This window comes from Carassius gibelio, chromosome B24, assembly GCF_023724105.1.
Source record: "Carassius gibelio isolate Cgi1373 ecotype wild population from Czech Republic chromosome B24, carGib1.2-hapl.c, whole genome shotgun sequence".
Lineage (NCBI taxonomy): Eukaryota > Metazoa > Chordata > Actinopteri > Cypriniformes > Cyprinidae > Carassius > Carassius gibelio.
Window position 1 is genome coordinate 7,421,039 of NC_068419.1, and position 22,902 is coordinate 7,443,940.

At 36.8% G+C, this 22,902-nt stretch overlaps 1 protein-coding gene across 10 annotated transcripts in view; it reads right to left on the minus strand.

Moving 5' to 3' along the window:
* Nucleotides 1-22,902, minus strand: part of LOC128013315 (disco-interacting protein 2 homolog C) — a 103,116-nt gene that overhangs the window by 3,694 nt on the left and 76,520 nt on the right. For 3 of the 10 annotated variants that reach the window (XM_052596216.1, XM_052596218.1, XM_052596212.1), the window contains 21 exons: nt 22,537-22,639; nt 22,359-22,423; nt 22,186-22,279; nt 21,407-21,526; nt 20,176-20,290; nt 18,502-18,641; nt 18,180-18,316; nt 17,659-17,867; nt 16,406-16,520; nt 15,739-15,940; nt 15,514-15,623; nt 13,109-13,189; nt 12,114-12,237; nt 11,515-11,636; nt 11,323-11,434; nt 11,137-11,246; nt 10,555-10,685; nt 8,191-8,359; nt 6,745-6,915; nt 3,879-3,908; nt 374-435 (listed from right to left, as the gene is read on the minus strand). In XM_052596216.1, coding sequence (XP_052452176.1) covers nt 374-435; nt 3,879-3,908; nt 6,745-6,915; nt 8,191-8,359; nt 10,555-10,685; nt 11,137-11,246; nt 11,323-11,434; nt 11,515-11,636; nt 12,114-12,237; nt 13,109-13,189; nt 15,514-15,623; nt 15,739-15,940; nt 16,406-16,520; nt 17,659-17,867; nt 18,180-18,316; nt 18,502-18,641; nt 20,176-20,290; nt 21,407-21,526; nt 22,186-22,279; nt 22,359-22,423; nt 22,537-22,639 — 2,522 coding nt within the window. The remainder of the gene's footprint in view (nt 1-373; nt 436-3,878; nt 3,909-6,744; nt 6,916-8,190; nt 8,360-10,554; nt 10,686-11,136; nt 11,247-11,322; nt 11,435-11,514; nt 11,637-12,113; nt 12,238-13,108; nt 13,190-15,513; nt 15,624-15,738; nt 15,941-16,405; nt 16,521-17,658; nt 17,868-18,179; nt 18,317-18,501; nt 18,642-20,175; nt 20,291-21,406; nt 21,527-22,185; nt 22,280-22,358; nt 22,424-22,536; nt 22,640-22,902) is intronic. The other 7 variants (XM_052596219.1, XM_052596220.1, XM_052596215.1 and 4 more) reach the window with 3 other exon arrangements.

A 22,902-nucleotide genomic window follows, 5' to 3' on the forward strand; every position in this document is an offset into this window, starting at 1 on the left:
TTATTATGTATTTAACAAGTAAATACATAATAAACAACTACATTGTTTATACTTCATAACTATGCGGTATTTCAAATTTTTGGGAAATTCAGTGAATTAAATACTTTAAAATGAAAGGTACGTCCTCTAATTTGATTATTTTCTTTATATGCTTAATGAACATAAATAAAACAAAAAAGATAATTAAAAAAATGTCGGGCAGTTTTACATTATGCAACACAATAACATAAAGACAAAAAAGTAAGCCTAATTTGCTATTATATGAAAAATTATACCATAGTTCACTGGACTCATTATTATTACTATTATTATTATTTTTCATAGTTGTCCACTTTGATTTCTGAGTGAAGTCTGTCATTAATAAATCTCTCACCTGTCATGTCGGAGAGCTCTCATGTCCACGTACACAGTAGTCGGGTCTGGTCCTGATGTCCCCTGAAACGCACATCATGAAGTCATTAATCAGGAGATACTCTCTAATACTGGAGTGACTTCTCCAGGGGAGGGGAAGAACCGGTCAATTTCCTCTGAGTCAAACAACTTCAGCTGTTAACTAGTTAGTAGCAGAGCCTAGAGATCACAGACTGAAAATGGTGAAAAAGGAGTTTGAAGGGAAACAAAGGTGAGACAAGCAGCAAACCGAGAAAGAAATGACCTCAAATTTAAACCATCACGCTGAAAGGCACACGGTTATAAATGATGCCTTGAATGGAGGCGTTTTGGAGAGCAGAACGGAAAATAGGAATTGTTTATGAAGCCTGGATGACAAATGTGTGGGTGTTTGAGAAGCAGAGAAAAAGACGGCCGCAGATGAAAGCCGACTGAATGTTTGCTTGTGTTGAAAGTGCCCCAGTATTGAAGATCTTTCGCCACTGGGTGGACGGCAGAGTGTTTACCGGCTGCTTTAGAAACTTCCTTAAGGCTCTTTCTATGCTGCTTTGACCTACACATGAAAAGTGCCGCAGATAGTGTCATGGACAGCCAAATTTGGGCATTTCTGCCTTTATATTATTGGGGTAAAAAACTCAAGTTTTTCTTCTGAACCACTAGATGGCATAAAAACTGACCACAGCACTTCTAAACATCAGGTTCACTATGCACCTCGAACATTTGGCTGGTCTGACTGCAACGAGTTGATCTATCTAATTTTATATTAAATGCTGAAAATGTTGGAAATGAAAATTATAAAGTTACCAAATATAATTTATAATTGGAGGCAACAGTCTGCGTAATAATTTTTCTGTTTTGTTTTTTTTTTTTGGGGGGGGGGGGTCCAATTTCTGGTCCTAAAGGCACAATAAATGCATGATAATTAGATTTAATTTGGTTAGATTTAAATGGTCAATCTCATTTATTAAGTTAGAGACCAGCTACATGCATGTCTTTTTTGCTCATAAATCACTTTCAGAATGTTATAAAATTGCTTGATATACAGGATTAGACTCTCTTCCATTTGGATTTTCCTTATGTTAGGTGAACTGTCCAGTAATCATTGTCGACACTTTTCAAGGTCAGCAGCAAACAAGACAAACGTCACATCGTTTGAACTGCGCATCACTATGCGAGAGAAACTGTGAGAGTTTGCTGCATTTGAGGACCGTCGACATGACTCATGTGAAATGGCCTTTATGGAATAATACAACTGAGAAATGAACAGACAAAAATACAAACAACTGCTGCCTTTGAGTACAATCTACAAATGAACACTCATCATTTTGATCAAATGAACACAATTATTTTTCATGACTGATCATTACTGAACTTGCAATGACTGTTCATTATGAGGCACTCAGACGCCTCAACTCCATCAGAAAGAAAAAACATCTAGAATTGAGTGCTGCAGCGATGATGGATTTTGGTAGGCCGACACAGACGTTAGTATCACCCTGGTTCCCTCGACAAAACCCCAAAAGGATTTGTCCATTGGATTTTGTATTCTTGTAGAAAATAAGCTTTGTGACCAAAAAACGTTTGATTCTTACTTGTTTTGTTCATCATGATAATCTTCACAAATGAACACAACTTATGAATTTTGAAGCCTAAAGACATTCACCAGAAGTAAAACGCTAAATGTAGGCTATAAACAAACTACACAATGGTCACAACAAAAGCTTCTCTTTATTTAAAAAGTTTCCCTTAAATGTTGAATTAGAATAGCTTGAAAGTGTGCAATTTCACCTATTCAGTAAATCACTTTCTTGGTGTGAAGACGTTTAAAGGGATAGTTAAACTACAAATCATTAATTTCTCACCCTCATGTTATTCCGAACTCGTAAGACCTTTGTTCGTCTTCGGAACACAAATTCCAATATTCAAAAATTCCAATATTCCAATAAAATTTTGATTAACCCTTAACTGTCGCTCACATTTTTGAACATAGACTTTATAATGCACGATCCAAAGTAAAAATTTTATCATTCATGAATGAAAACATTTTGTAACATGATAATGATTAACCATTTTCATGTTAATGCAATGTCTGATTTTAAAATGGGTTTTAAAGGATGAATTTTGAGATTTTAAGTTTTCAGTTGATATATAACTTCTGATGATTTCTAAAATGTTGTAGAGAAAAAGGCAACGAATAAGTCTTTTTTTTTAACAAAGGTCAGAACCCCTGTTATAATGTAGATTTTTGAGGGTGCACTCTTTTCATAAATCAATCTATTATTTTTCCTACTTAATTTTTAACAAAAAAACATTGGTAAAATATATATCTGGGGAGTCTGAAACCTTTGCACCGATATATAGTTTATCAAGATTAGATTAGATTTAATCGTAATATAGTGAAGTAAATGTAGGTATCCCACAGAGGGGACGGGTGACAGTTAACAGGTTAAATCTGAGAGCTTTCTAACCTTGCATATACAGCAACACAACTGACACTTTCAACGCCCAGAAAGGTAGCAAGGACATCTTTAAACTAGTTCATGTGACATCAGTGGTTCAACCGTAATGTTATGAAGCTACGAGTATATAAGCGAACGACTTTATTTAGTGAACTATCCCTTTAATGCCCCAGACAATCTACTTCGTAGCAACTGCCTTTTTCAAGACAAACGTCAAAAGTTTTAAAAAGCTGCAATTTGTTTATGTATTTTATCTCATAAAATAACAAAATGTGAAAATATCTTGGGCTTGTGTAAACCGCAGACCTAATTTCAGGCATTTTAACCATCGACTTGAACGATGAATCCTGAAGTGATAAAAAATGCTTGTTTTCAGGGTTTCCGCCAGCACTTTATTGTATGTAGTTCACAAACATAAAAAGGCCAGCAGAGGTCTCCCTGTTTCTGAAGTACAACAATCGGCTCCGTCGACAAGACATGGTCCTTAGAGACGCATTTCAGATCACTGACTCACACAGTGCTGGAGTCTGTGATATTTCATGTGTAGGCACTCCTGTTCCGAACAAAGCCCCTTGTGTTTGTGATGTCACGGTAAAACAATGTTGCGGACGAGGGAGGGGAAGCACAATTTCACCTAATGGCCGTGATTATAGAGCTCTACACTACGGGAACACTACTAATGACTGCAGCTGCACAGTAACACGCAACTCTTATCCCCGGAGTTAAGTCCAGGTGAGCCGCAATCTCACACGGGGAGGGTTGGATCTCACTGCTCTGAGGTAAGATCAAACCGAGGGCATCTTTCCTGTTCAAAACTGAGTCCAGGAAAGCAGCTCATTAGGTCAGCCATTAGTCTGATAAATTAGTCACACTGATTGGGTTTGATCCAGCTGATCACTTCCACTACATTAGCAAAAGCCACACACCGCAAGGATCAAGAGCCCAGCAGCTGAGGGGTAAAAAGGCTAAAGTCAGACCCCATTCCACACCCAGTGCCAGATCGAGCGGGGAGTGTTTGGACTTCCCTACCTGATCCGCAAGCTTCCCGAGTCTGTGGGGCTACAACAGCCAGTGAGCAGATGAGAGAGAGGGAGAGAGTGAGGAAAGAGGAAGATTTATGGATGTGACAAAGAAAAGGAATAAGTATGAAATACAAAAGGAGGAAAGGAGAGCCATGTGGGACAAAAGAGCAAAAACAACATGCAGAGTGTCAAAATAATAAGTGAGGATATTGTTGATTGATATTATTTTTGGGGAACCCATACAGTCTTATATGTCAAAACAATATTTACAGTTTTATATACATTATATATCTATATATATTCAAACTTTAATTTTAACTAATTAATTTCTTATATATTCACAATTATTTATTCACAATTATATTTATACAAACCCATTTTCCAAAAAAGTTGGAACACTGTACAAATTGTGAGTAAAAAAGGAATGGAATAATTTACAAATCTCATAAACTTATATTTTATTCACAATAGAATATAGATACCATGTCAAATGTTGAAAGTGAGACATTTTGATGCTCATGATGAATGTCATGCTAAATATTGGCTCATTTTGGATTTCACGAGAGCTACAGATTCCTAAAAAGTTTGGACAGGTAGCAATAAGAGGCCGGAAAAGTTAAATGTACATATAAGGAACAGATGGAGGACCAATTTTCAACTTATTAGGTCAATTAGCAACATGATTGGGTATAAAAAGAGCCTCTCAGAGTTGCAGTGTCTCTCAGAAGTCAAGATGGGCAGAGGATCACCAATTCCCCCAATGCTGCGGCGAAAAATAGTGGAGCAATGTCAAAAAGGAGATTCCCTGAGAAGAATTGCAAAGAGTTTGAAGTGATCATCTACAGTGTATATTCATCCAAATATTCAGAGAATCTGGAACAATCTCTGTGCGTAAGGGTCAAGGCCAGAAAACCATACTGGATCCCTGTGATCTTCGGTCCCTTAGACGGCACTGCATCACATACAGGAATGCTACTGTAATGGAAATCACAAAATGGGCTCAGGAATACTTCCAGAAAACATTGTCGGTGAACAAAATCCACCGTGCCGGCTAAAACTCTATAGGTCAAAAAAGAAGCCATATCTAAACATGATCCAGAAATGCAGGCGTTTTCTCTGGACCAAGGCTCATTTAAAATGGACTGTGGCAAAGTGGAAAAATTTTCTTTATTCAGATAAATCAAAATTTGGATTTCTTTTTGGAAAACTGGGACTCCATGTCATCCGGACTAAAGAGGACAAGGACAACCCAAGTTGTAATCAGGGCTCAGTTCAGAAGCCTGCATCTCTGATGGTATGGGGTTGCATGAGTGCGTGTGGCATGGACAGCTTACACATCTGGAAAGGCACCATCAATGCTGAAAGGTATATCCACGTTCTAGAACAACATATGCTCCCATCTAGATGTCATCTCTTTCAGGGAAGACCTTGCATTTTCCAACATGACAATGCCAAATAACATACTGCTCAATTACAACATTATAGCTGCGTAGAAGAAGGATCCGAGTACTGAAATGGCCAGCCTGCAGTCCAGATCTTTCACCCATAGAAAACATTTGGGGCATCATAAAGAGGAAGATGTGACAAAGAAGACCTAAGAAAGTTGAGCAACTTTTTTGAGATGTGTTGATGCAATGAAATTTAAAATCAACTTATTTTTCTCTTAAAATTTTACATCTTCTCAGTTTAAACATTTGATATGTCATCTATGCTGTATTCTGGATAAAATATTGAAATTTGAAACTTCCACATCATTGCATTGTTTTTATTCACAATGTGTACAGTGTCCCAACTGTTTTGGATTCAGGTTTGTATTATAATGAGATTATATCTAGATTAAATTTATATTATAATAAGATTATACTGTTGTCAACATTTGAAATGGATTAAAAAGTTAATAAAAATTGTCCTAAGATAAGAACACATTTTGGATTTAGGTTGACTTTGATTAAAGGTTTTGCTTTCCACTTTAAATGTCGACAACTGTTATTATATATTATATAATAATATTGTAGGATTTTCTTCATTTTGACTTTAGCTGAACTCAAAGCTTCTCATTTTTGCCTGTGAGGTTGTTCAGAGTACTTTACGATTTAATGGTCATTAGACTCCTAGGTGTAAAACAATTCATATCTCTAGTATGTAACCATAGAAACATCTGTAGTATGACCGAGTGGTGTGGTGCTTTTTGTCTGGTAACAAAAATTCTTCATGACAGCAGGTGGGTGGAAGTTATAACTGCTCGTATTCTGAAAAGAATTCTCTCAGAGTTCATATCAGAATCTTGTTTTAGAAGGTTTATTTCATGACAAAGGTTATCTGATTGTACATTACCCCACTTAATGCATAGGTACTTACCAAATACTAAATGAATGGGCATGAAATACTGATTATAATGTTGTTTTATTATATTATATACAGTACTAATTAAATATTTGGGGTCAGTAGTTTTTTTTTAATGTTTTTGCTCACCAAGACTTCATTTATTTGATCAAAAATACTGTAAAATAGCAATGAATGAATATATGAATACCAGCATTACATCATCAACTGGCCACTCTGCTCAGCAGCTTTGGAAAACCCCATATCAGTTGACAAGTACTATTTTTGACATGTGTTCTACATATACGTTTACTTGAGCGTTGACCCGATTATACCTCTACAACCTCAGGATATCCAATAATGCTGCACTACTCTAATTTAGAATGCAAACTAAAGGCACAGCGAAATCCTCTCGCAAATCTAAACACTAATCCCGGCTGCAGTTGGCTTGCTAAAACAACACTGGGATTGGGATTATGGCCCAATCTCCGCCTCGTGTTTTCTGGTCAGCACTAGATTAACTGCTGACACACACACACACACACACTAACCTGCAGGCAGATGGCCAGGTTCACTCTACATCCGAAGGAAGTGCTGACGGCTCGCGGGTGCAGGCCCAGGTCTTTAAAGAGCTTGGAGAAGGACTGGGTTAGGGCTATCCTGGGCCTCTCCTCAGCGACCACCACACACGTCCTCACGCGGGACAGGTCAAGTCCACGGGACTTAGGGACAGGACAAAGAAAGACAAGAGAGAGAGAGCAAATGAGTCACCAACCTTCACATTTTGCCAAGTGTAACTAAAGCATTTAGTTTATTGAATTACATTTGCTTCAATAAAAATGAATGAAACTTTATAAAACTGAACATAAGTTTTTCAAAAACTATCAAAAATATGACATTACAAAAGAAGAAAAACACAATGAAAATGAAAAAAAATGAGCTCAGTCGCACAAATTTAACAGGCTTTTCAAATATGCTTCGTTCTTTGTTAATGTTTTACAAAGATTCGTTTTCACTAATCATGGATTCAGAGTGCATTTCCACAGATTTCGCTTACGCTTCGCAGTTTTTCGTTTGGTGTTTTGACACAAACCTCTCGAGAGAAGAGGTTCATTTTTACTGAACCAAATTTAATTCCATATTAGTGCTATTAAAAATAAATAAATAATATTTAATTAACAACATTTTAAAAAAGATAAAACAATACATCAATACAACAGCAATAATAATTCTTATTTTTATCAATAATAATAAAGTAATATATATTAAATAAATATTAAATTTGATATATATTTAATATGAATGTATTTTATTTTTTAAGTGTTTTTTTTATATAATATATTACTAAAAGTAAACATCAGTTTATGTATATTATAATGTTTTTCTTTAAGCTCCATTTAAAGAAGATAATATTAAATAATATAATTCCAATTATAACCATAATAAATAACAAATATATAATATAATATAATATAATATTTTTCTTTAGATGCACTAAAAGTAAACAGTCAGTTTATACATTATATTTATTATAATATTTTTCTATAAGCTCCATTTAAAGAAAAGCAGAAGGTGCTGAAAAATCTAAGTCTGGGTAAAAGAAAACATTTTCACAGTTCTACCTCATTATACCAAGCAAAAAATGTCTAATTTCTCCTCCTCATTGATCGTTGTGATGTTAATAAACTGTACTGGGCTCCAGACTGCAGTTAGTAACTATGGCAATCTCAATGACTAAATCAGAGTAAATAAAACAAGATTTTACAAGACAGGCTCGCCAGGAGGCACGGACGGCCTTTCCTTCACTAACTCAGAACAGACGTTAATTATACACAGTCACACCTCCTGAACACAGAACACTCACACACGCAAGACCACCAACAATCACCTTCTGTCACTGCCGCAAATATAACAAGAAATCTAACCAAAAATGGCTTCGGAGCTTCCTCGGGATGCAAAGGAAGTGAATGACTGACACTTTAGAGAGAATCTGGTACCTTGAGGGATTCTGTCTGCAGGCCCAACCCCTTGGTGCAAAGCTCCATGACGGAGTACGAACAGAACGTGTCTCTGACCCGAAACTGACTGACAGCCAGCAGCCACAGAGCGGGGTTCACCTCCAGCTCGGACGGGGGAATCAAGATGGACTGATGCCCTGAATACACACTTCACCCAGTGGGAAGAGACAGAAGAAAACACAACGTTACCAACACACAACACAAGAGCGGAGGAACCTGCCCACCATGACAAATAAGACACACTGGGAGAACAACACATCAGTCAAGCGAGACAGGAGCTGAGCACACACTTTACGCTAGAGGAGACACAGCACAGCATAAAAACACACATTTGTGTGAGCGCAGCACAAAACTAGGATTTTTCAAGGAAGCAGTTCAATACTTGTGCAGCTCGTCCACCTGCAGAGCGTTTGTTTCACTGATGCGACTAAATGCTAGAGAAATATAAAATACTTCAATGATGAACTGTAACTGCATGATTGATTTGTTACATATCGGAACAACTAAAAAAATAGAGCATCTGTGGCCATATTTTGAACTGTTGCTCAGTTTTAATTACGGTCTTCATTACATCAACGACTCATAATTGAGTGAACTTGTAGTTTTGTGGAACCAATATTCATTCTTCTGAGAAAAAAATAAGTGGTGAAATTTGCATATAACTTTAGACAGCCAAGAGTCAGAGTCAGAGTAGCTTTATTGTCATTCCAGCTCTATACAGTTAGTATACAGTCAAACGAGACAGCGTTTCTCCAGGACGAAGGTGCTACACAGACAAAAAACAAAGAACATAGAACTGCAAAGAACTAAACTGGACATAATTAAATTATATTAAATAGGCTAAGTAAAGGTTGTATAAGCGCTAGGAAGACTATGTATATATATATATATATGTATATAAATAAGAACTGTAAACAGACTACACAGGACTACATAAAGTGCATGTGTGCATACTGTGCATTGCAAAAATGTGCAAAATTGTTTGTGCAGAGGTGGAAAAAATATTGGGATTTGTGTGAGTTAGAGAGAATAGTGTTTAAAGCCTCATGTATAAAAAGTCTTGTAAAATAAATTTTACATGTTTAAAGTCTAGTTGGAAGATATTTAAAAGAGATATATCAAAACAGAAACAGATGTGCAAACTAAAATAAAACAATATCCCACGTTTTCTGCATTTTATACTATTAATATTTTCATTTAGGTAAAGCACTTAAGTAAAGGTTCTCAATAAATATGTAAATAAATGAATAAAGTTTATTTTAATATCTTTTATTTAAATTAATGTAAACTGTGGTTCTACAGTTTGGGATCAGTAAGGTTTTAAGTTTTTTTAAAGAGTCTGTAACTTAAAAAAAATATTATTGCAAATTAAAATAACAGTTTGTATTTTATTTTCCGGACTATAAGTCACACTTTTTTTCATAGTTTGGCTGGTCCTGCGACTTATAGTTCTAAATAAATGCGACTTATAGTCCAGTGCGACTTATAAATGTTTTTTTTCCTCATCATGACGTATTTTTGGACTGATGCCACTTATACTCAGGTGCGACTTACAGTCCGAAAAATACGGTACTTAAAATTACAATTTATTTCTGTGATGCAGAGCTAAACTTTCCTAAGCCATTACTCCAGTTTTCAGTGTCACATGATCCTTCAGAAATCATTCTAATATGCTGATTTATTATCAATTTTGGAAACAGTTGTGCTGCTTAATATTTTTTGGAACCTGTGATACTTTTTTCAGGATTATTTGATGAATAAAATGTCTAAAAGGACAGCATTTTTATAAAATAGAAATGTCTTATCTAACAATAGAAGTCTTTCCTATCACCTTTTATCCATTTAAAAATTACTGTCCCCAAACCTTTGAACGATACTGTATATTATAACACAATATTTCTATTTTGAATAAATTCTGTCCTTTTTATTTATAAAAGAATCCCCAAAAATTGCAATAAAATTGATTATTTTCTGCATTTTGATCAAATAAATACAGCCTTGATGAGCATATCTTACTGATTCCAAACTGTAGTGTATTTTTGATCATTTATTTCGTGCAATGGCTCACCCCACAAGTTTACATTCTAACTGTAAATACAATTATTGCTTGTTTTTACAAACAGGGGGATGGGAATAATTTTCTTAGGAAACAGACCTAAACTTGGATTGAACCCTAAACATTCCTTTGAAAAAAGACAAATCGACAAAACTGCGGACGCGATGTGAATGAGTTCAGAAAGATGCATTGTTTCCCGTTGGAATCGTTTTTCCATGTTTGATGTGTCCAGGCCTTTAACCTGCTCTATTAGGAAGACTGTGATTGCATCAGGCGACGTCTCTCACCTGCAGAGGCACCAGAGGACAAAGCCGAGGCCACAGTACGGATCCAGGCAGATGGCCACCTCACGAGAGGGATACAACTCACACTGAAGCTTTATAGAGCGGCAAAAGGCACTGGTGGCTGTGTGGGACATCTGAGAAGACAAATAAAAAATACAAGAAATTAAAACACAAATATAATTAATGCAGTTAAATAAAACCATAATATTTCATACAACTGTGCTTTACTTATTCATAATGAGACAATGAAGACTTGTGAGTTATTTTGTGGGCTGCCATATGGAAATGCTAGCAAACAGAAGTGTATGGGGTTGAATAGGATAGAGAGAACAGAAGAGCTACACAATACTGGGTGGTCTCCGCAAACACTCGTGGCTCCTATGACATAATAGCGACTGCCTGTTCAAAACCTGGTTTTCATCTCTAAACAATAAAAGAAGAAAAGTTCCTCTATTCATAAAGACACCTGATCTCACCAGCGGCTAACTGAGAAGGTTTTAAACGGTTCCTTCCTGTTTTTTTGTGTTGGGGAAACAAAGAGCAGGGGTTTCTTATTACACACAACAAGGGATGATTAACATTCACCTTTACTCCTGCAAGCATCCCGGTAGTGGAGACGCTGAAGTCCAAGTAAGCCAGCGTGTCTGGATTGGAGGGTTTGTAGAGCTGAGGAGGCTTCTTCTTTGGCAGATCATCTGGAAAACATGTAAGATATTAAATGAATGTTCATTTAGACATCAAGAAACCATCTGATCTTTGACCCACTGTCACCTGTGTCCAGAACAGGAGGCCACGACCTGATGTCCACTGCGGCAATCGCCTCCTTTGACTTCAGGAGCTTGGAGATGACCTGTGAGGTCATCACACAGGCCGATCGGCTCACCTGAACACCAATTCATACGTTAGCGGCCATTTTTCGAACGTATCAAATGATATAAGGAAGGACTTCATTTCAACACCCACTTCCACAATCATTTTCACAGTGGGCAGGGTGGTGGCGATGTTCTGCGGGTGTGGGGGTCGCACTGTAATCGGTACACAGCCGGCATACAAGCATCCGTAAAAGGCAGCGATCAAATCGATTCCTGTAAATAAAAAAATGCAAATATGAGGTTTTTACTGGTCTTGAATGATCCATTAATGTCATTGGATCTCTCAAGTATCAAGTACATTTAAAGAGACAGCTTAACAGTTGACGGTAGCCATTGACTTCCACAGTATGAAAGAAAAATACTATGGAAGTCAATGGCTACCGTCAACTGTTTGGTTGCCAAAATCCTTCAAAATATTTTCTTTTGTGTTAAACAGAAGAAAGACACTCATAATAGTTTGGAAGAACTTGAGGGTCAGTAAATGACTGATGAACTATCCCTTTAAATAAGTTCTGTCCATTATATCCAAGTCAAATGTCTGGTGACTAATCTTAGACATATTTACTGCACTGAACTGTTTAACGGTTCACCTGATGTCACATGATATGAGACCCCCGGGCATAAGAATATGAATCTAGTGGGACTGATCACAGATTTAGAGTTGTAGAAGTGTAGCTGATGGTGTCGTACCAGGCGGGTACACCAGCGCAACGTGATCACCGTCCTGCAGGTGGCCTCGCTCCATCAACATGGCGGCTATCTTCTCCGCCCGCTTATGCAACTGAAGACACGTCAGTGAGCTCAGGACTGTTCCCTGCGTTCACACATATAGACATGTCAGTTTCCTCACAGTTCTCAGTTCAGGATGAGTTATCACAACTTTTCTATGGAGGGCATGTGGTGTTCAAAATAGCCTGCGATGATAAATGGCTGCATATTTAGTATATAAAAAAATTTATCCCTCGAAAAACCAGGGCAACATCATTTATGAAACCAATCCCTGCTCGCTAGAGGGGAGAATCGGTGCAGAAACAAACGAAGATATTCCTTTTTTCCACACTTGAAAAGAATACTAGTGGTATTCTTTCATTAAAAGTAGTTTTGTTAAATAAAAAATCTAATATATACTTAATGCAATAAATATATATATATATATATATATATATATATAATTATTTTACAAATTGTATATGTATATATACAGTATATATGTTGTTCTTTCTATTTATGAAATATTTTATTTAAGTTTTCACAACAATCATAAGCATGACTGCATTCCATAATAACAGATGTTTCTTGAGTATCAAATCAGCATATTAGAATGATTTCTGAAGGATCATGTGACGCAGAAGACTGTTTTAATTTTTAATCAAATAAATGCAGATTTCATGAACAGACTTAATAAAAAAAAAATTACTTAAAACTTGCTGACCCCAAACTTTTGTTATTTTAAACTGTAATAATATTTCATAATATTTCAGTTTTCACTTTATTTTTCATCAAATAAATGCAGATTTGGTAAGCAGATATTTTTTTTTTTAATTAAATAAATAAATCAAAAATAAAGTTACTCCTCCAAACTTCTAAACGTTAATGTATGCATATATACATTTTCTATTTTATTAATAAATTTAAACGAATAAGATATTTAAAAGAAAATATATAATATAAAATACACATCATACCCTTGAGCTGAGGAGGGTGAAGAGCACGTGATCAGGAGTGGTCTGGGCTCTCCACTGCAACACCTCAGACAGGAAGAGGAACTATGGGTGGAAAAAGGAAGTCCGAGATGATTATTACAAAATCTGATATATTTAAGTATTTAATGGAGATTATATAATATTCCCAAAGTGCAATATCTTTATTCATAAGTTGAATCAGAAAATGTTAATACACAGTTTGTTTTAATTGTTTGCATACGAGTAGGTGGGTGTTAAACAAGCCTGATTCAATCTATTGTTTGGCCAAATGCAATATTATAAAAGTAACATGACATTTAAAGAGTAACTGTTAAACACAGGATGCTCTTTTGCAATTAGCAGGACCTGTTAAAGTCATTAGCAAGCGGCGCTGGTGTTATCTGAAGGCTGGAAGTGAATGCAGGCATGTGTTACCTCATCTCCTAGAGTTAGTCTCACATCGGATCGCATTCCTCCTCTTAGAAGAATGAAATAAAACTATTTCCATTCACTCAACGGGCCCGATTTTCATAGGCATGAATGGATGGAAGCAACGGAAAAAAAACAACAACACATGCTTGGGGGTGTAAAAATGGAAAATAGTCAAGTGTTTCTTTAAGCAGTGCAGATGGCGAAGGTAACATTTGTCGGTGTCAGACAGCGCATACCCATGCAGGGCTAGAAGGGTGTGAAGGAATGAGAGAGGATGAGGAAGGCATGCAAGAGACAGCAGCCAACAACTGTTGCAGCACTGTGTGTGCATGTGTGCATTTTTGGGTCTGTGCAAGTTTGTTTGAATGTGTGTGAGCATATGTGGCTTGTGTGTGTGCGGCCGACAGCTGTGTGTGTTAAGTTATGGTGTGGTGCACAGCAGACATGCTGACGGAATAATGGCTGCCATCTTTCACCCTGAGAGGGCAGCGTAATGGATTGGAGTTGTGTTGAGATGGTTGACTGACAGCACAGCAAACCCAAAGACATCAAACTCAACACTAACAACACAAAAAAACAACCTAACCATCCCTCCCAAACAGAGCCCAGCGTGCAATCATTAGTCTAATGGAGTTCTTTACGTATTCTGCAAAATCCTATCTTACAAGAGGCAAAAAAGGAACGTTTTAGAAGCAAAAAAAAAAGGTCAAGTTCTGTTTCGATGACATAATGTTTTAACATTTTCCCAGAATGCTCTATGTAGGGGTCGGATATGAAACGACCCTGGCTGAGAGCAAGAGGTCTGACAAGCTGTCAGGGGTCTGTTCTTCTACCACAAATGTAGTTGGGACAATTACTGTGTGCCACACAGTGCATCCAAAATGAACACTCGGTGGGTGCCAAAGGCATGTAATAAGTTGGTCGGTAACTTTATAAGGGACTGCAGCATGTTTAAGTCGAATTGTAAGATTGATTATCTGACTCTCGCTGATGTAAGTGACACAAGAGATTCAAATCCACACCGACTACTAAAGAAAAACATCTGTTGTGACTCACCCATAGTCAAGTAACTTGGAAAATGTACTATCAGAGGTTTAATTAAGAGTCCTAAAATTATCCATGTGGCAATACATGTGGAACGTTCATAACATTAAGCCACCAAAATGAAAACACACGGAGGAAAATCACAATCTGTCTGCTCGCTTTTATGACAGCTGCAGGAGAATGAATCATCTCATGTTTTGTGCTGAGAAAATGACTAGAGGGAACCAACAACTATTTTTAAAATTAAGCAAGAAAAGAGAAAATAAACAAAATTAAGAAAATTACTGCTCCCTTTTTAGAAGTATTTGAAAAGAAATGACAATCTACATTTTGTGACTAGAAATTTCTTCTTTTTAAAAAAAATAGATAAATAAAAAAAAAAAATGTTTTTTTTAGATACATACATTACAGTGGAATTAAATATGATTTTATATATATATATATATATATATATATATATATATATATATACACACACACATTTATGCATTGTTTTAATTTTTATTACTTTTATTATATATATTTTAGGACTAGATGAATATATAATATTAATAATTATACATATATATATATACTTTAAATAAAAATGCAACATCATTTTATGTATAAATATATAACTAAAACTATAGCTGTATATATTTATTTTAAAAATACAGAGCAAAATACACTTGTAAATATTCTCATTCACTGGCATTTTTTCTCAGTTTTGGACCTGTGTGCTACATCTCCTCTGAGAGCAATTATAAAACCCCCTAAAGCAGCTTATATCTCTCAGTAACAGTTATTTAAATGTACTTTACACAAATATGCTCATATTTTGTCTCTATTCTTGGCTGGATTGGACTCTGTTTGCTGGAGGTGAGGAATGAATAAGAGGGAAGGGAAAATGAATGATGGATGAAAATCGAGGCCCCATGTTACCACACACACACCTTTCTTGCCTGATCATTGTCTTCGATCTGGCCCAGATCTCTGCCACTGGCCTGAGCGATCCTCTTCCCCGAGACCAGGTTTCCCACCATCACAGAGGCGGGGCCAATCTCTGCAGGAGCGAGCAGAGGATGACCATCACAAACAAGCAGTCCACAACACACACACAGCTTTTCTGACAGTTCTAATTTTGTACGACATCCGAGGTGACCTTGCCACGGACAGACCTGGCTGTTTCTGTCTGGGTTTGGGGAGGTTGGTGACGCAGGTGTGAGGGCACATTAGGACGTTACAGGGATGCAGGGAGCCTTCCAAAAACAGCTGCTTGGTCTCCGACAGGTGGATCCCTCCCAGAGGAGTTTTGGGAAGGGTGTTAGCTGGCACCAATGCCAAGCAAAACACCCCGACGTTGTGGATGCTGTCTATCGCCTGCAGAAAGAGACGTATTGGATTGTCAGGTGAGGTTTATAAATAGACTTCGCAAGGAGCCGAGAAGAGACTGCCAGCTGAGATCTGATGCAGCCGCTGACCTTTACCGATGCCTCAGGGAGAACCAAATTACCAAACGGGAATTCAGGAACTGGAAGAAAAAAATGCCATATTTGCAAGATTAATGACCTACGACAAAAGAGTGGAATGGAACTGTCTGGGTGTGTGGAAATGAAGGCCAGCCTGCGTGCCTGAGTGCATCTTGTTATTTTTGCATGCCGGTAAAGACTCGTAAAGTGCTGACAGAAAGTACGCAGGTCAGCAGTAGCAAGAGATCTGTAATTCAGTTTGGATGGTGACCGGGGTTATGTAGCGATTTAGGTGACTCCTGGCAGACTGGATGGGAATAGCGAGTCACCTCTGCCCGAATCGATGGAAAAGGCTGGGTATAACAAGGACAAATACCTGCAGCACACGACTCATCCACTGGAAGCTGTCCTCCTCTGTGGAGTCTGGCCGCTGCTCGGCTACGACCACAATTCTCTCGTCATGAAGGACCGTCACAGAAAACACAGCTATCCTGAAGATAGAGATGCAGAAAAGAGATTCAGAGCCTGGAAATCCAGTTCCAGACCAACACACGAAACATCTCAGATCATGAACTGCCCATGTTAGTGGCCGCGAAATACTGAACATTATTATTATCATAATGAATAATTTAACAATAATAATTATAGTAATTGCTATAGTTAATAATTACATATTATTAATTAACCATAATAATATTTTGAATTATAACAATAACATTCATGATTATTAACATACAGTATACATACATACATTCACACACACACACACACACACACACATACATACACTTATAATTATTTAAGATTAAAAAGATTTTAAAATGTCAATAAAATATATATATTATAAAATTGTAATACTAAATTTCATTTATTATAAATATTTACTATTTGCATTTTTTTTACATTGCATTCGTTCAAATAAATAAACTACAGTGTGCTACAGTGGTATTTTAGTGACACCAATGCATTTTTAAAGTTTTGAATTAGATATTTATTTTTATATGTACTTTTTCTGTTTGTTTTCAATTTGAATTTGAAGCATTTTTAGGACTTTATAATTTTATTGAGCGTTTGTCGTTTTCTTTAGATTTTTTTTTGTTTATATAGTATTTTTTTGTTTGTTTGTTTTAGTTTTTTAAGTTTAGTACTTTAGTACTATTTTAGTATTTTAATTTAAACTAAACAAAAAAAAAAGAAATGTGGCCTCTGCAACAAGCTGAAATAAAATAAGAGTACTTTTTTATATATAATAAATTTTATTTCAGTTAAAATTAATTTTATTTCAAATAATGAAAGTGTTCTTATAGTTTTAGTTAGTGATAAAAACCCTGCAGAGCTACATTAGATGATTACTGTAACACTGTGGTTTAGCACACTGCATAAAGCTCTAAGAAAACTGATAAACAAAACCCAAGGTAATTTCACACGGGCAACTAAAACAGAACATTTCTTCCACAACACACAGGGTACACGCTCTCGCTCCTGCCGCCTCAGCAGGTGTTGAATCCATTTAATTTGCACTCTGCATGTCCACAACAAACAAGCTCATGTGCTATATATATCACCCGTTCTTTGATGACAAAAAAAGAATATGCTTTGTTTGTTTGTTTGCTTCTGTTGTGTTCTCACCTGCCCCTGTACACAAACTTCATGGGCTCCACTGCCAGCGCTGTTGCGACGATATCATCAGCGTTGTGTCTCCGTCCGCTCACCACCATCAGCCCATCCATCTTTCCAGATACAAACACTAGCCCACCCGGGCCTATGAAGCCCAGCAGCCCTGTGCGAGTGAAGGGGTACTCGCTGATAGGAGCCCCAGAACTGGTCATGGGGAAGACCTGACAGCAAAACAAAAGTTTAAGATACAACTATACTTTATCTCAAATTTGTGAATAGATTTTTTAGAAACTAAATCTCACTATCTCCACTGCTTTACTTTAGGTCAAATCGGTCTTCAGATATCAGACTCTGTGTCAATTGGCCTTGAGAAAATGCCCTACTCATTATTTCAAAGCAATTGAACAAACAAGCCAAGGAAAAGACTTTGATCGGAGCACTTTAGCATCTGTTCGAGCAGAGGTCTGGGGATTCTGGGTAGGAGAATCCAACTAACTACAGCCAAATCGATCTCGCTCTGATAGGACACAAACCTCAAAGGTGTTTTTTGTCATGCCCGAGAGCCCATAATATGACATTCCCGTGGCGATGGAACACACACACAGCTCTCCGATCTCATCTGTTCGGCACAGCTGAGGAACTCCCTCTGGTTTGACCACACACATCAGAGCTGCACATACACAACATCAATAAACACATTACGTACTTTATGAAGCAGTAAATACAGCACGCAGAGAGAGGCATACATTACACAATGATTTTTCTTTGATTGCATTAACACTAAACGTACAACAATATGTATAAAGCCACATTTGAGGGGTTCTCAGACCCATTCAAGCATGTAGATATGAGTACCTCCTGGCATCACAGTGCCCACATCCTGTACGGTGAGTACGGAGAGACGCTCTTCTGAGTCCACTCTGATGACACCGTAGCTCAGACCCTGCATAGACAGCACTCCTCGACCCGGCGGCTGGTTACTGTCATCCGTAGGCCTGAAATGTGAAATAAAATACCAGATTACAGCAATATATGAAATTATTTTACAGTGACTCCTATGCAACGTAAACCTGAAGAAGAAGAAGCTTTTCAGTCCAACTAGTTTTGATGAAGAAGAAGCTGATTGGTCCAACTTTATCTGATAGATAAGACTAAGCCCTGCCCACACATCCTGTAATATCCTCTAATGTCCATGTAATGTCCTCACATTGACTTTAATGCAATGTAAGCCTTAGAAAGAAGCTGATTGGTCCAAGTAGTTCTGATGATTGAAGATGATTGGTGCAGCCAGATCAGATGGACAGCACTAAGCCCCACCCACACATAATGTCCTCTAAAAGACACCCGTCTGAGCTAACAGAGATTCTGGCAAGGTACAGCAGGCTTCATTTGAGCGAAATACATAAAACAGGGTGTGCCGATGAAGTATTCTGGAAATAATAGCTCTGTTCCAAAACTAGTGTGCTGCCTGGCTGTCTTCACACTGCATAGGGAACTGCTTTTTAAGGAACATTACAAATAAACTGATGTGGAAATCACAACAGTGTTTGACTGACCATTTTATTTTTTCTTGTTTAACAATGCCGAATGTATATTTATAGCTGAACATTCCAGCAAAGCATATTGGGTGATTGCACAATGCAATTCTTTTTCAAAAAATGAGGTATCTTAGAAGGTGGCATAATGTTTTTTTTCTAACAGCCATCGTGTCGGTGTGTGTACATACTGTTTGACGCTTTAAATGCTGTCTGGGTAGGCAGCTCATTAAGTTTTGGAACAGAGCAGAAGTGCAGAAATGTTGGACCATCTAAAGCTGAAATGAGAATGAGATATAACGAGGAAAGAAATTATTACCAGAGCGGGAAATATTCTGTGAACCACATGACCCAAAGCAAATGTGTGCGAAGGGTGAAAAATGAGGTTACGATTAGTTTGCTCTGTAAATCCACAAATGATGATGATGTAACATCTTTGATGACAGAAACAGCGGAGTTACGTATCAACTTGACCTCACTAGACAGAGATGTTTTCATCTGTGACACCAGGCTTTTTTATTAGCTTTCAATTCATTTCACTTTTGTGTTCTCATCCTCAAATTTGTCGTGACAGAGAGAAGGTCTATAAAAACGTTCCGCGATGGAGTTAATCCTGTGGAATGAAAACCATATGCTCTGCGTTCTGTCACCAGTTCGATTCGGTCACAAAGCAAAGATGTAAGGACTATTCAGGGCTGTAATTACGGAGGCAGCCTAAAAAAACATCATTTTCTTGTATATGGTTTTGGAAAATTGCATTGAAGACATACACAGGCTTCGGAAAAGCTCTCTCGATGAACCATCAACTTCAATCTGTCTATCTGACCAACAGAAAAATGGTTTGTGTCCATATTTCTGTCATTATTTCCCAATTTTTTAGGGGCTTATGAAACTGGTAAAAGCAGGACAGAAAGATCTAAGTGTTTGGATGGAAAAGTGAGAGTTTATGAATATGAGTTGAAGTTATTGGTCAATGTGTCAGCACTCCTCCCACCTCCTGATGGCCACGGTGAGGGCTTCAGCTGAGCTGGCACATGGACAGATGACCTCTGGCCGCAGACCTTTACTCTGGAAGACATTGAGGAACGCGTCACATGATGAGATGGACCCTGTAGAGAACGAGAGAGAGCGTTACGGACAATAATGTGAAGCCAGTTCTCACCTTTATACGTATTCTAACTCCAGTCATTGTTATTTAAAAATCCAGTTTAAGGGCGCCGTATTGTATCCATTTTTAATATTTAAATTGCATTCTCGTCTTGAAGACTACTTTTGCTAGTTTGAGCTTTCTTTAAACATTTAGATGGGCCACATAACAGAATACATTTGAATATATAAATCTGTGTATTCTAATGTCATATTTCTCTCTAAAAACTAAATAAAAAGGAAATGATAAAATAATAAAGAAAATCAATGTACTGCATCATGACATACATTTTTTTACAATTAAATTTCTTTCTTTCTCTAAAACGATCATTATCATGATAAATATATACATTTAAGAAATTAAACATTTCATTGTCATTACAGTAATGAAAATATATTTGTATTTACAATCCAGTACAACAAAAATATTGCGATTTCATTTAAATTCTTAAAAAAATATAATATCTATTTATTATGCATTGCATTAATTATATTTTTCAGTGAGCTACTGATAAATAAAATATCATCAGTCCATATGTAGGTGTCTTCCAAAAGTCTTCTGAAGCATCTTCCTATTTTCTTTTGGATTGAAATATGATGTTCTTGGAGTCGATAGAGATGCTTGCATTGTAAATGTTCAGCTACATCAATATCTTTATCTCAAAAGACCAAGAAAAATCCTGTTTCCCCTCATACGACCCCTTTTGCTTCCTGAATATTCCATCAGAAACACATTAACTGTATCATACTGCCATTTACATTGGCATTTGAATGAAATAGACAGCAGAAGGAATGTTTTGTCCTTTAGTGTGTCCATTTGTACTATGTATCTGTATATGTAAGGAAATGGCTTCTGGGCATCATCTCTTCTGTGAGTTATAATCCCAAAGGCCAAATATGAGTGTATACACATTTAGACACTTAGGAATGATGCTTTTAGCTTGTTTGCCAGGTTGCTTGGTGTGTAAATAGCAGTTTAACCCTCAGTTTGTTTCCTGTCAGAAGAACATTTTAAGAAACACACAGGTGTGAGAGGAAAGAAAGGGGAAATGAGGAGGTAAAACACTAGCTGAACTCACATGGGTTGGATCCATCGGCCACCACCAACATGCGCAGGGAGCTCAGGTTGACATCTCTCTGATCTCGGTGAGCGACCAGAGCCCAGTGCATATCCCTTGACTTGACACAAGCTACTTTAGCTGCACACAAACACACAGAACTAGAAATATCACAAGGATGGCCATACTGGACACATCCAAAATCATCTCAAACGACACTGTCCCTTATATATCATTAATTCATGAAACATGAGCAGAACGTATTTCTAAGTAAATCTTTCATAAACTATCATGAAGTAAAGGGTCTCAGCGAGGATTTACAAATGATTTATTCAGAAATTTGCCTTGTTTATAGTTATAAATTACCAGTAAGATCAAGAATCAAAGTCTGTTTACATCAAGTTTAAATTTTAAGCACAAAAAGAGATTTTAAAGCAAAACAACGCATACAGGTGGATTTCAAAAAGAGAAAACACTGTAGCATATTAGTTGTTATTAATATTATATAGTTAATATTTAATTATATTTCATTATATATTTTTGGTTAGTATTTTGTTAGAAATATTTAATTTTATGTTACTTGTTATTGGGAAGCTAGGTTGATTTTCTTGATGATGACAAAAAAAACAACTATTATTTAAACAAATATGATTTTGAAATATGAAGTCGTTTAGTCAAAATACAAAAATAAAATAGTAACTGGACTAGTTTTTATGCAAAAAATTATTTGGGAATATTATATGTTTAATCATATGTGATTTGGTGCAAAAAAGATTTATTGTAAACACTGCCCGACACACCTTTGTATTGACACACTTTTTGGATCCAGGACAGAGGGTTGACCTTCATCAGGGAGTATGGGATGCTGATTACATGCATCATGTTCATGACACTCTGGGGAAACAGGAAGTGAGATATTAACACACTGAATGTGGAACATATGATCTTATGTTTACCTTTTTTTTTTACTTACAGTTAGGATGCCGTGCCACAAACCCACATCCTTTTTAAAGTCCAATACATTCACTATGATTTCAGCTGAAAGACAAAGAGAGAATACAGATTTACTATATGACTGTCTGAGAAGGGAGATTTAAGGACAATGGACTGACCTAGGGGGATAATGTGGTGTGTGTGTGTTGTGGACTCACCCTCTGTGTATCCACAAGACTGTGTCAGGGCCTGGCAGTGTGTAAGAAGTGCGATCCGGGTCACTGTAACACCCAAAACACTCCCATCCTTACAGGTCTTATACTGGAAATCAACACAAGAGTGTCATCAACGTCAATCATTAACACAAACATCAACATAACAAATCCCTTGATTTGCATGACGGTTAACGCACTACTGTAGGGATGCATGTCAAAATTGCTGGCCATGTCCAGGGCATATTTTACCTTAAAATAAAATACGAAAATAAGAAATTATATTTTGCATAAAGTATGACAAAATATATATATATATATATATATATATATAAAGCAAAATAGCTCTTTTTTGATTAATATATATATTTC